At 52.3% G+C, this 13800-nt stretch overlaps 1 protein-coding gene across 1 annotated transcript in view; it reads left to right on the top strand.

Moving 5' to 3' along the window:
• UBR4 (ubiquitin protein ligase E3 component n-recognin 4) overlaps positions 1-13800 on the top strand; it is a 129462-nt gene that overhangs the window by 51215 nt on the left and 64447 nt on the right. The window contains 14 exon segments of the mRNA XM_010830224.1: positions 20-177; positions 1141-1312; positions 1569-1770; positions 2943-3106; positions 3539-3755; positions 4580-4796; positions 6694-6757; positions 7183-7317; positions 8300-8474; positions 9355-9495; positions 10295-10416; positions 11075-11186; positions 12927-13057; positions 13173-13350. Coding sequence (XP_010828526.1) covers positions 20-177; positions 1141-1312; positions 1569-1770; positions 2943-3106; positions 3539-3755; positions 4580-4796; positions 6694-6757; positions 7183-7317; positions 8300-8474; positions 9355-9495; positions 10295-10416; positions 11075-11186; positions 12927-13057; positions 13173-13350 — 2188 coding nt within the window.

Below are 13800 nucleotides of genomic sequence, written 5' to 3'. Positions count from 1 at the left end.
GTTGTGTCTGTTGTGCCAGGACAGTAACAGCCAGGTGGCAGGCGGCGGCGTGTCCGTCTACTACTCGCACGTGTTGCAGATGCTGTTCTTCAGCTACTGCCAAGGCAGGTCGTTTGCGGCCACGGTCAGCAGGACGACTCTGGAGGTGTTGCAGCTCTTCTCCATCAACATCAAAAGGTGGGGCTCAGCACTTACCCTTGAACTTCCACAGCGCCCCGTGTTCAACAGGGGAGCTCGCCCTTCCCGGGGACTCTCCCTTCCCTGCCTGTGATCTCTAAACTGGGCAGCATCCGGCGTCGCTGGGTTGGCCAGTCTGCATGGTTTGTCCCCCCCAGCTGCTGGAGGTAGTTTGTGGGGGCCACTGTCACTCAGAAGGAAAAGCTGTACTCAAGGTAGCAAATGCGATTTTAATTTGATGAGAGAGTTTTCTCCCGGACATTCCTGCTGCCCTTGAAGTTTCCCTTCTGGTTGGGGTTGGGGTGGGGGTTGATCAGTAAATAGAACGTGACGTCAGAGCACGGGCACGGTGGCAGTTTGGGGAAGCGGGGGCTGCCATCAGGCTCCCAGAAGATAGGGGTATGTGAGGTGGAGGGTGTTCTATTTAAGGGGTATGTGAGGTGGAGGGTGTTCTATTTAAGGGGGTATGTGAGGTGGAGGGTGTTCTATTTAAGGGGGAGGCAGAGGAGGTTCACGGTTGCTTCCCCTCTTTTTCTTTTCTGCCACCGAAAAGCCATCACAGCACTTCCTCTCCGCTGTCTACTTTGTGAATCAGCCGGTTTGGGGTGAAATAAAATGGATGCCATTCATTCATAGCTTGATGTGCTTGGAAATTCTTAGAAGGACAATGGGTTGTCAGCCTTTGGCACCTCCGTGGGCCTGTGCACTTGTTAGCCTTAGGCCCACAGGGCCACCGATCCCCTCAGACAGGGGAGAGCCTGAACCAGGACTCCCGCTGGGGCATGCATTGTGTGTGAGACTGCATGTGGCTCAGACTAAAACTGGGGCTCCTGGGTAATTTGAGTCCTCGGGTGGGTATATTTCTCTGAGAGTCCAGTAGGTAGTGAGGGTGTCCTTCACTACTAACAAAAGAGCTGTTAGACGGTGAGTGACACCCTGCCCGGCCACTTCTGTCGTCCGCAGTCCCAACGGTGGTAGCAAGGCGCCTCCCGCTCTGTGTCAGTGGTCTGAGGTGATGAACCACCCTGGCCTGGTGTGCTGTGTCCAGCAGACTACAGGCGTGCCCCTGGTGGTGATGGTGAAACCAGACACTTTTCTCATCCAGGAGATTAAGACTCTTCCTGCCAAAGCAAAGGTGAGTGCCTTGTTCCCCCATCGCTTGAGTAGACCGTGACCCTGCCCTGTTTTGTATTTGTATATCCCGTCCTTTCCCCAGCTCTCCTGACATGAGACCTATAGAAGAATCTGCTCCTAGACGCCTATTCTTTGCCAGTCTTTTGCACTCCCCCCGTTGACCGTGAAGCCAGTGGCTTCTCTGCCTCGTCTGTGTAGGTCTTGGGAACTTTGTTCCGTAGGTGTGGGAACTAACACGGCCTGTCCCCGCCTCCTAGATCCAGGACATGGTGGCCATCAGGCACACGGCCTGCAACGAGCAGCAGCGGACGACGATGATCCTGCTGTGTGAGGACGGCAGCCTGCGCATCTACATGGCCAACGTGGAGAACACCTCCTACTGGCTGCAGCCCTCCCTGCAGCCCAGCAGCGTCATCAGCATCATGAAGCCCGTCCGCAAGCGCAAGACAGCCACCATCAGTAAGGCCCCGCCGCCGCCGAGTCGTGCCCGGGGAGGGGACTCGGGGTAGATGGTCATGGTACCTGTGAGCAGTGGGGCTGGGCCTTCTTCAGTGCTAAGGGTCTGCACTTCCAGGGCAGGGGGCGTGAGTTCAGTCTCTGGTCGGCTCAGATCGCAGATGCCTTGTGGCATGACAGAAGAAAGAAACGGGGACTGCCTTGCTTGTGTGGCTCATAAAGGTAGAGCTGGTGCCGGCTAGCTCCCCAGAAGCAGCGTCGAGGCTCCTGCAGCCGCCCCCTTTCTGTGCAGGCGAGCATTTGTTGGCGCTCCTCTGCAGACAGCAGTTCCTAGGTGCCCAGGAAAGGATGCTCTCTTGGATCTGGTTTCAGATAGTTTTCTCTGGGTTTAGGGAAAGTGGCTTACTTGATGCAGCGGGCAGGACGGAACTGGCGGAGGAGTAGATCCTTCAGTTGGTTCATTCTCACCAAGTAGTGTGGAAGCCAGATCTTCCCTGGTGGCTCAGCTTAAGAATCCACCTGCAGTGCAGGAGACATCAGTTCGATCCCTGGATTGAGAAGATCCCCTGGAGGGGAGGGCATGGCAACCCACTCCAGTACTCTTGCCAGAAAAATCCCATGGACAGAGCCTGGCGGGCTAGAGTCCACAGGGTCGCAGAGTGAAGAGACTGAGAGACGCGACTGAAGAGACTGAGCACGTACGCACGCCGTGCGGAAGCCGTCATAGGTGTCCGAGCTGGGAGTCTTGCTCCTGAGTGGTGAAGCAGGACTCTTCCAGGAGTGAACGCTTGAATTTAGGTCTGAGCGAAAAGATCATTACAGCGTTCTTCCCACTCCCTGGAGTCTGTTCTAGAGCCTGTGTTTTAGAAAATTGTGCAGCTCATCCTTTATAAAGAAATAGTTTCTCTTGTTTATTTTGGATAAGCCAGCTCTGAGAGAGCCTGTTGTGAGTGAGTGTTCCGGATCCTGACCCCAGATCTCTTTGCCCTGCAGGGTCATGTTGTGGTTGCGGGTGGTGACTGTTGGGCCGCTGACCATGTGTAGGCATCATAGGGATGCCAACTGTGTAATCCCGAGTTGGCCTAAGGTTGGGACGCACGTGTGTGAGCTCGGGCAGAGTTGGTGGGGCCGCACTAATGATGGTGCTCTCTGGCCCCCGGCACTGCCCTCCACAGCGGCCCGCACCTCCAGCCAGGTGGCCTTCCCCATCGACTTCTTCGAGCACAACCAGCAGCTGAGCGACGTGGAGTTCGGTGGGAATGACCTCCTGCAGGTGTACAACGCGCAGCAGATAAAGCACCGGCTGAATTCCACTGGCATGTATGTGGCCAACACCAAGGTGAGGCCCGGCTGCACAGCCCTGGGTGCAGCCCCTGGGTGCAGGGCTCGCGAGCAGTATGGTTTGAGGAACACATCTCCTGTCAGGGTGCGAGACTCACAGTCACTAACCCTTGACTCTAGTCTAACGATCCCAGAATAAACAGATACTCTCAGCTCCATGCAGAAGGGGTCCTGCTCCCATGTTACCAGCAGGGTTACCGTGCACAGGGCTCAGGAGGCAGTTAATGCCGGGGAGAAAAGGAGCCTGAAATGGAAGGGTCTCCTCCCTGCCTGTGTTTCCCGTCCTTGGAAGCAAGGGAGTCATTGCCAAGGAACTAAAGGATAAAGGTCTTGTGTAGGGTCGCACGTGTGTCACTGTCTTAGGGAGGCCCGGAAGTTGGCCCTTCAGAGCTTGTGTTCATTTTGCCATGTGCGCCTCTCCCCCCTCCAGCCCGGTGGCTTCACCATTGAGATCAGTAACAACAACAGCACCATGGTGATGACAGGCATGCGCATCCAGATTGGGACCCAGGCAATTGAGCGGGCCCCGTCGTACATTGAGATCTTCGGCAGAACCATGCAGCTTAACCTCAGTCGCTCACGCTGGTTCGACTTCCCCTTCACCAGAGAAGAAGCCCTGCAGGCTGATAAGAAGCTGAACCTCTTCAGTGAGTCCCCAGCTCCTGGCGCAGATTGTATCCGTCTTGCGATTAATTCTGACCAAGGGGCCACTTCTCTGTGGCTCTCCAGGATTCTGGGGTCCCCCTGCTCTACTGATAGCTCTGTGATCTCTGCCATCAGGAAGCATTAAGCTTCATTTGAGATATAAAGGAGGCAAGGGATATACTTGAGAATAGGAGGGGTAGAGACGGGGCAGCTACTTCAGGGCTCGTTTCTATAGGCTTGAGTGACCTTGCCGATGTGGCTGCCTGCCTGTCTAGGCAGAAAGGTGGCGAGACTAACGCTTGACATCACAAAGCGCTCTGAAAGTGCAGTTGAGGGCCTCAGGGCACACGTCACCGAGAGGTGTTTAGCAGTGCCCTTAAAGCCTCAGAGTAGACATCTCGGGGCCTTCCATGAGGTTGACAACTTTCCCTACCATTTACTGGCCGGCCACCTGTGTCTTTCTTCCAGAAACAGTTGCTGTTAGTAGGAATGAGGATGATCTGTGCTTTGAACAAAAGGAGTGTTCCCTGGGGGTAGAGTTGGGAAACATGGTATTCTGATAGCACCAGAGGATCCCTGCACTGGTATTTGGGGTCTCTTCTTCTGAGAGACTTCGCAGACTTTTGGTTCATGGAACTGTGTCTTCACGTATTCAGCATCTGTACCAGGTGAAAGTGCTGCTGAAGTCTCAGGAGATAAAGTTCCTTTCTGACCGTGAACTGTATGTGGCTCACCACGTGGTCCACACCAGTCTGGTCTGCTCTGGAGGGGGTGGTGTCACCCGTCAGAGATCATGCTTCCTAATGGCTTCTCGTGCCTGTTGTAGTTGGGGCCTCGGTGGATCCAGCAGGCGTCACCATGATCGATGCTGTGAAAATTTATGGCAAGACTAAGGAGCAGTTTGGCTGGCCTGATGAGCCTCCGGAAGAATTCCCTGCTGCCTCCGTCAGCAACATCTGTCCTTCGAACCTGACCCAGAGCAACGGCACTGGAGACAGCGACTCGGCGGCCCCCGCCGTCACGGGTGGCACCGTCCTGGAGAGGTACCGCGCTGGCGGGGCAGCCCTTTGTTCTCGCCGGCTCCGCTCTCCGGGCGGAACCTGAGTCTTGAGAGACCCAGTCCCTCCTAAGTGTCCCAGGCCTGGCCTGTGATTTTCAGGATTTCAAACCGCCCGCACACACAGGGTCTCCTGATGAGCAGACAGGGCTTGGCGGTGTGCTCAGAGCCGGCTAACTCCCAGGGCTCTGCCCAGGGGCTGCTGTCCCTTCCCTTCTCTTACTGCTCAGGTGCCCTTGGGAGCAGTCAGAGGCTGTTGACCAGACTATGCTTGAGCCAGAATTAGAGATTAGGATCCAGTCTTGCTGAAATTATAGGGGAAAATCTTCCCTTTCATTGTGATCTCATCATCTTTTCATCTTTCTCTGCAGCAGTTACTTCTTGTGGTAATAACACTGCTGCCAAGAGGCTGTCCCAGGCTTCTTGTAGCAGAGTTCAGAGCCCCCTGGGGCTCCCCCCAGTGGCCTTCTTAAGCACTGCGCTTGGCTTCTCTGTGCTGGGGAGCTGCTGGTTTGCCGCTGTAGATGCGGTGACTCAGAATGTAAGATGTTCATTTCTTACATTGAAGGTATAAGAGTAGCCTGGCTTGGAAGCACTGCCTCCCACCAGCAGCCTCCCTGCCCCTCCTTTTCTCTGTCTCCCCACGCCCTTCCCACTCTATTCTTATATTGTTTGCTTAGGATGTGTTTCCAGGTTTCTCTGAGCTTCACATTTTTTTCCTTTTTTTTTCTTTTGCTTCTCCCCCAAGTTCTGAAACTGAGTCCCTAACCAAGCTGGACCGGTTAGTATGCCCTCTTTCATTTCTTTGCACGAGCGAGTGTGTGTTAGAGAGCCGTGTAACTGATGGCGTGGCTTTGCGTTGATTCTGCTTCTGTGGACGAGTCCTGCTGCTGCTTTCTGTCTCCATCGTTGCATGGCTGCAGAGCTGTCCCGCGTCCCCGTGGAGAATGCGGGGGGCTGGACGTGCGCGCCTGGTGTCGGCCGCCCCGCCTTCCCCCACCGCCTCTGCAGGGGTGAGGAGGGCGTGGGGCGCCGAGTCAGTGGAGAAGGCCCGTCGTCGGAACAGCCAGGGAGCTTGTTCTGTCCTCCTGGGTCTTGTGCCCCAGGTCCCTCCCTCCTGCTGCCCTCTGCCCCTGGACCTTTTTCTCACCAGCTGCCTTCTCCACACTTGGCCCTGTCTGTCCAGAGCCTCAGCCCTCCCGACGGTGGTCTTTTTCCTGTGCTGCCTTAAACGCACACGAGGGGCCCTGGGCAGTGTTTCCTTTGGTACCCTTCAGTGGTTGGGTTTCTCATCCTTCCCTGAGAGAAAATTGCCCAGTTTTCTAAAGGGGCTTCATCGTACCCTTTGAATGTTCGTGATTGGCATAAACCTAAAAATCCAGTTGGTTCTCTTCCCCATACTGGGCGACTCCTAGGAAGTGCTTTTGTGCATTTTCTTGGAGGTGTAAGTCAAGTATAGCTCTCCCAGTGTAGGAAGATGGCTTGAACCTTTCCCTTTGTGTATCCCCTTTGCCCACTGATCTCGGGGCACCTGAGCTTCGGGTCCTGTCACATCGAGACTGTTAAGCCTGTCTCCGTGATCCCTGCCACAGGCAGCAGAAGGAAGCGCCCTTATCCTCTTTGAGGAAGGAAAGCCCTGTCTTTGAGTAACGGATTATGCGCGTGGCCTCAGGTTGATCTGCAAGCAGGAGCCAGGCTCCTTCCGGCCTGTGACACAGGGAACCCCACGCGTGGTGCCGGTGGCAGGTCTTACCGTGCTTTGATTTCGTATTTGGCATCCACTAGCTGTCCCTGAGGGCCTCGGGACTAGTCTGCGCAGGCTAAAGCACCAGGCGGAGGGAAGGGGGGCTCTCGTACTCAAGCCAGGTTTTCTGTCTCCCCAGGCTGGTTGTGAGTTCTTTAGAAGCCCTGGAAAGCTGCTTTGCTGTTGGCCCAATCATCGAGAAGGCAAGTTACTTTTTTAAAGCACATGGAAGCTTTCTGAAGAGGCAGGAGGTCAGTGGAGTGGTCAGAGGCCCCAAAGCCTTTCTCAGCTCAAGTACATTTATAGCATGATCTTGATTTGCAAAGGTGATCCAGTGGAGTCTTCAGCTTAAGGCTTTATGTCCTACTTCCAGGGCCCCATGGAGGAGTGTTCTGTAAAACAGGACGAGTGCTAATTAAAGAGCACTGTTGCAGGAGTCCTGATCTTGGTCTCGATTGCTGGCGATGTCGTGGGAGGGTTGTGATCTCGAAGTTCTTTGTTTTGTTCCCTGCGGCCCATGGAGCCCACGCTAGTCCTGGTAGCCGGGAAGGGGGAGGGCAGAGTGTGGGCAGCTCATCCTGCATGGACGGTGTGGGGTCAGTGGCAACCCTGCTGTCTTCTGCATCAGGAGAGAAACAAGAACGCAGCTCAGGAGCTGGCCACGCTGCTGCTGTCCCTGCCAGCCCCTGCCAGCGTCCAGCAGCAGTCCAAGAGCCTTCTGGCGAGCCTGCACACCAGCCGCTCAGCCTACCACAGCCACAAGGTAATCAGGGGCGTCTCCTGTCAAGGCGGACGTGGTGGCACTGACGGGAGAGCAAGTAAGTTGGCCTTTTGGATGCCAGCAAGGGTGTCACGGAGTCAGGCGGAGAGAGGAGAGCATTGAGGTCAGACCCACGTAGCCTCTAGGTTCTCCTGAGAAAGGAGTACCACTCAGAATGAGGACAGGCCTCTAACAGGCCCCTGGTTTGCGTTTTTTTTTTTTTTTCCCCTGTTATATCAGTAGAATCGACAAGATCTAAGGAAGGGAGGGGAGGGACATTTGAGTCGGGCTTCTCGCTGGAGGACGGGGAGGGATGTCCCTCGGGTCAGGACTGCTGGTGCTGTCACTCCTGGGGTCCCGTGCAGGCCTCAGGGAGGAGGGCTTACTTGTTTGGGAAGAATTTGGTGAGTGGGTGAAAGAGACTCAGGGAAGTCTGGGGAGAGGGAGTCTCACCTATTAAAGTAAGTAGCAATGGAAGACAGTAAGTTTGGCCAGTTTCTATGAATAGAAAAGAGTGTCAACATTTCAGATCCATGAGGAGGGAGCCACCAGCCTGAATGCCTTGGTTAGCTTTTCTGCCTCCCATGCAGAGAATTGAGAAACGCGAGTTTAACTTGCTGAACCTCTCAAGGAAAGGCAGTTTTGGAAACAGCTTTGGTATGAATCTGTAGAGAAATGACTTTGTAGGAAAGAAACCTGGGATGTTGCCATTCTGGAGAATTGGCTGGTTCTGGTTTTCCAATCAGACTTTGATACTGATTTCATGGCTTTCAAGTATTTTTAAGTGGCTTTAGCATTTTATGTTTAAGAAGTAGAACTGTGTTGGGCTGCCCTGAAGGTTTCTTTCAGGTAGTCGGTGGTAATTAACCTGTTCCCTTGAGAGGAAGTCGCCAGCCTGACAATCTGCCAGTTCCTCTCTCCTCTGGGCTTTAGTACCCAGGCCTTCTTTGCCTTTGGCTCATCCTCTGTGATTCTTTGGTTGTAGGATCAGGCCTTGCTGAGCAAAGCTGTGCAGTGTCTCAACACATCGAGCAAAGAAGGCAAGGATCTGGACCCTGAGGTCTTCCAGAGGCTGGTGGTCACGGCGCGCTCCATCGCCGTCACGCGCCCTAACAACCTGGTGCACTTCACGGAGTCCAGGCTGCCCCAGACGGAAACAGGTGAACTTGGCCTGTGTGGCCGCGGCCCTGAAGCCTGCCTGCTCATCTTCTTCACTCTCTCATCTTCTCGTAGTTCTCTCTGGCCTCTGATGGACTTCGTGCTCTGAGATAGGGATCTCACTGGCTCGTCTTTATAGCTTGTAGGGCTTCTGACATTAGAGTTGTACCATTTTAATAAATAGATACTGTTTCCAGTGCTTACCCCTTGGGTTACTCTTGAGTTTACTTAGTGTTCTGGACATCAGATGTAATCGGGCTCTGAAGTTACTGTCTCTTTAAAATCTTCAGGGGAAGGTTAAGCTTGTGCCCTGGTTGCTTTAAAGTAAGAGAATCAATCATATCTTCTGCTTTGGCGCTGTTCTTTTGCCAGTATTTTATTAACATGAGTAGCAGCCTGTCTCAGCGCTTGATGCTGTTTCCTCCTCTCCTCGTGCTGGCTGGGTACCGTACCTGCTTGGCTTTCATCAAATAGAGCTTATCAATGCCTTTACGGTTCTGTTATTCACATGCTCCCACAGGTTGTCGTCATCCTGTTCCTCCTCTAATACTATAATCCAGGAATCTTTTTAGAAAGTCTAAGATGTTCCCCTAGGTTTTAGAAGTCGAACAGTTGGACCTCAGATCTCTGACTCTGCTGTAAGATCCTGAATGCTCCCCCTGTTACTTAATTCTAACATCACTGTTTTCTGTGATATTCCTTTCCCAGACTGTTTTTTTCCTAGATGTGCCTGCTGGAATCTAGGGATAGTTGGCATATTGATTGGGGCCCCACTTGAAACTCCCTCCCCAGGCAAGCTTCCTTGACCTGAGTTAACCTTAAAACAAATTAAATTCCATCTTCAATTTACCGTCGTTAATCATTTTTTTTTCTCCTGCTTAGAAGGAGCAGATGAGGGGCGAGAACCTCAGAAGCAGTTGGAGGGAGACTCCTGTAGTTTCATCACGCAGCTCGTGAACCACTTCTGGAAACTCCATGCCTCCAAACCCAAGAATGCCTTCTTGGCGCCTGCCTGCCTGCCAGGTATCAAGTTAAAAGGGACATTTGATAGTGAAACCTGATGTAAGTTCTTTCTTTGAACAGATTGTACTCTTCACCTTGAGCCTTCATCATCCATCTCTTCCAGACTGAATATTTAGGAAATACAAGTCTGTGAGATCAATGTTCCTGATGGAGGAATTTAGCAGTGTAGCAGAGGGATGGAACTTTCTTGATCTCTCCATGTTGGGTTGCATACTTCACATAAAGACGTGTGTGTGTGTGTGTGTGTGTGTGCGCGCACGCGCACGTGCACGCATGCATGCCTCCTTAGTGGTGTTTATGATTGTTTTAAAAAATCTTGGAAAGCTTGATTCAAAGCCAGTTTAAAAGGTAAAAGTTGAACATCATCCTAGAGAATTACCGTATTTCTAAGCTACTGCTGCCTTTAGCGTCTAACTCTTCATACCGTCCAAGGGTTAGGTGGGAGAGCCGGCTCTGAGGAGCTGGAAGAGGAGAAGGGCCCCTGCTGCTCACTTGTGTTTGGGTGTTGCTCGGGCAGTAAACCCCAAACGCGTGTTCAGGACGTCTTATCACCTGAGGTCTGGGGATCATTGGGAACATTTGGACTCTGCTCACCTCTTCACACTTGTCTGCTCTGTATTTTGATATCTATAGAGAGTAGGTCTATTTATTTCTGTGATTCAGGGTATCTGGAAAAGCTTTTGGGGCAATTGGAGAGACTTAGGAGACTGTTAATGGAATAGATCATAAATAATGCTGACGGCCTGCGTTCTGCGTGTGTGTGTTTCGTTTGTTTCTCCCTGTATGTGCTCTCCTTTAGGCCTGACTCACATTGAAGCTACCGTCAACGCTCTGGTGGACATTATCCACGGCTACTGTACCTGTGAGCTGGACTGCATTAACACAGCATCCAGGATCTACATGCAGATGCTCTTGTGTCCCGTACGTATCCTTACCATCCCGATAATCGTAACTATCCAGCCTAACGTCTGGAAAAAAATTTTTTTATAACTTTGCTATCTAATGAAATAAAATAGACTTAAGGGAAGGCAGTGGGAATTAAGAATTTTGCAGATCAGTAAAACCTGTAACATCTTACTCATTCCACGGAAAGAAAGGTTGGAAAAGGGAATGGACTTGGTCTTGCTCATCCAGTTGCTGAGGAATTACTGATGGTTGTTTCACAGTTCATGCTAAGTAAGTATTGATTAAATGACCACCTGGATGAACACCGTCAGGGTCTGCTTGCAGCGACTCTAGCGCAGAAGCGAGTGTTGAAAGGACTGGTTTTAGCACAGAGTTACCATGAGCCTGGTCCTCTGAGGAAAAGGCAAACCCCGTGTGTACAGAGCCGAGGGACTTCAGGGACAAGTGACCTGCCAGTCTCTTACCAGGAGCTAAGAGCAGGATGCAGTGTACAGGTCTTCTCTGTGCCAGGTCGGGGAGTGGACTTGGCTGCTGACCTGATGCAGCAGGTTACAGGTGAGAGTAGGCAGATTTTCCACAGGCGTGTAAGCAATGGTCCAAGAATGCAAAGTGTTTTATACAAGTGTCATAAATAACATTAAAACCTAAGAATGATGATTTTTTTCAACCTCAGGATCCTGCTGTGAGCTTCTCTTGTAAACAAGCTCTAATTCGCGTCCTCAGGCCAAGGAACAAAAGGAGACACGTGACATTGCCCTCCTCCCCTCGAAGCAACACTCCAATGGGTAATGTGAGGTCTGAGTTTGGGCTCGTGTGAGCGTGGTGGGTAGGGGAGAAGGCAGACACAGCTTTAGGACATGCTGCTTGTGTGACCGAGGTTCTGGAGACTTCTGTTTCCGAGTCCATGGGCGCACTCTGCCTTATGCCTTGAAGGATTAAAGGTGGCATGTAAAAAGCTTATGGCAAGAAGAATGAGAGAAAGGCAAGTTGAAGCCGAGGGAGGATAAGGGTGCAACAATAAAATCAAGCCGAGGACATCAGACCTACACCACGGAGTCCCGCGTGGTAGTTAATGAGGCACTTGTGTTTGGCAGAAAGCTTCTAAAAAGCCATAGCAAAAACGAAATGAGAACAGTTCAAAAACCATAGTGACTAAAAAAACCCTCCATTTTTCAGGAACTGAAAAATTTCCTGGTATGAATACTCTTACGTTAAGGGTCCATTTTGTTGCCTAATGGGTAGTATGCTCAATGGTTTTGCCTCCAGTAAGACTGAAGGTAAATTTCACAAGAAAGTTCCCTCTTCATACACTTGGATACAAGTCAAGGACATACATTTAACATTTTTTAGTAAAAGCAGTTCTAAAAATTGTCCGAATCGTAGCCTTAGTATCTTGTGTAACTCTGGTTACTTGGTTTGGCTCAGGAGTAAAACTCCAATGAGAGTCACATAGGCAGTTTAAGGTTTTCTATTAGGCACTTGATAAAGAGTAAAAAGAAATACATGACGTGAACTTACTAATAATCCAGTATATAAAAAATATCATTTTAACGTGTTAATCTAAAAAATAGTAGTAGTAAAACATTCTCCATTCCTGAAACAATTTTCTGGAAGAGTTTTAAGCTTCTGGTGTGTGCTGTGTCCATCAGCACCCCTTCCCACGGGGACGTGCCGCACTGTAGCTCGTGGCTGTGGCTGGTTTTGGGGGCGGGCAGGGCTGGAGGCGCTCGTGCAGCTTCACGACCTTCAGGTGACCCTCCTTGACCGTCATTCACCTTATCTAAGTCTTTGCTGCGTCAGGCAACGATTTGTGCATCTTTTGTCTGAGGAGAATCTCGAGTGCGTCAACAGTTTGTTTCCAATTAAGGCACATCCACGTGTGTTTTCAGCCCTTCAAGCAGAAGGCGAGGTCTCCGTCCTCTTCCGACAGTTAGGGGTCTAACCTAGGCGTCTCCGTTTCCAGGAGGCCTCTCCCCTCCACACCGGAGCTGGCCAGGGCAGTGCTGTCCTCAGTCTCATCCAGCGGTTTCACAGTTCACTTGGCTCTTCTCATAAGAATTATGCAGTGTGAAAACCTCACGGACGCAATTGTTTCTGGGGAGGAAAAAAGTATAACAGTCCAAGCTGCCATGAGCGATAGCAGATAGGCAGTCTCAATTGTAGTATTTTCCCTGTCTTGCCCAAGGACTCCTGAGGGTTGATGGGAGCTCTTGGGGTCTGCTGGTCTTAGATTTTTCTGCTTTATGGAATCCAAAATTCCACAAAGGATTTTGTTTTCCTTCATCGGCCAGAAAAGACTTATCCTAAGTGGGGCCAGCTGTCACTGCCAGCCCCCGCTTCCCAGATCCTGCCGGGTCCAGGAAGCAAGAGGACAAGGCCAGACGTGGCCCCCGGAGTTACCCTCGCGGCACAGGGCGCTAGCTGGTGGCTCGTGTCGGCTTCTGTTTGCTCTGTAGCTTGTCTTCCCACGCCCCGGGGGAGGGTCGAGCAAGCGCCTTCCGGTGACGGGGGTTTCTCTGACTCAGGAGACAAGGACGACGACGACGATGATGACGCAGATGAGAAAATGCAGTCATCGGGGATCCCGAATGGTGGTCACATCCGTCAGGAAAGCCAGGAGCAGAGTGAGGTGGACCACGGAGATTTTGAGATGGTGGTGAGTCTGGCAGCAGGCGGGCAGGAGGAGCCTCGGCACACTCCTCCAGCTCTTGTTCGGGGGCTTCCACAAGCTCCCGTAGCCACGGGACACTGATGGAGCTCTCTCTCTGCAGTCTGAGTCGATGGTCCTGGAGACGGCGGAAAATGTCAACAATGGCAACCCCTCTCCCCTGGAGGCCCTGCTGGCAGGTGCAGAGGGCTTCCCCCCCATGCTGGACATCCCGCCGGACGCAGACGACGAGACCATGGTTGAGCTAGCCATTGCCCTGAGCCTGCAGCAGGACCAGCAAGGTAGAAGGCAGTGTCAGGAACACAGCAGCCCCTTGGCCTGGCACAGGAAAGAGGGTCTGGCAGTTACTGATAACCAGCTGACTTAGCTTATCCCCAGACGTGGGGAGAGGGCGATCTGGGTGAGAGCTGTGCAGAGACACAGGTGGAGAGTGAGAGGGACTGAGCCGGGCTTCTCAGTGTGGGGGCCGATCTGATAGTGCTGGTAGTTTGGTCTTTAGGCTTGTTTCCTCCTGAATTGGATAGATTCCTCCAGCCTGTGTCCTGCCTGAGCTGAAGGAAGCTTCCGCCATCTCTGTAACTGGATTTGGTGGGTGGACAGCAGTGGCTGTTGAGTAGCTTCCTCTAGGCCAGAGTGGGTCACACGCTGGCGAGTGAAGGCTCTGAGGGCAGCAGGCGGCCGAGGCAGCGCTGTGGACGGGGTGTGGCGGGGACGCCGTGCTCACTCTCCAC

Source organism: Bison bison, unplaced genomic scaffold, assembly GCF_000754665.1.
Source record: "Bison bison bison isolate TAMUID 2011002044 unplaced genomic scaffold, Bison_UMD1.0 scf7180017864516, whole genome shotgun sequence".
Lineage (NCBI taxonomy): Eukaryota > Metazoa > Chordata > Mammalia > Artiodactyla > Bovidae > Bison > Bison bison.
Note: the sequence above shows the minus strand (reverse complement) of the source record. Positions and strands in the feature narration are given on the sequence as shown.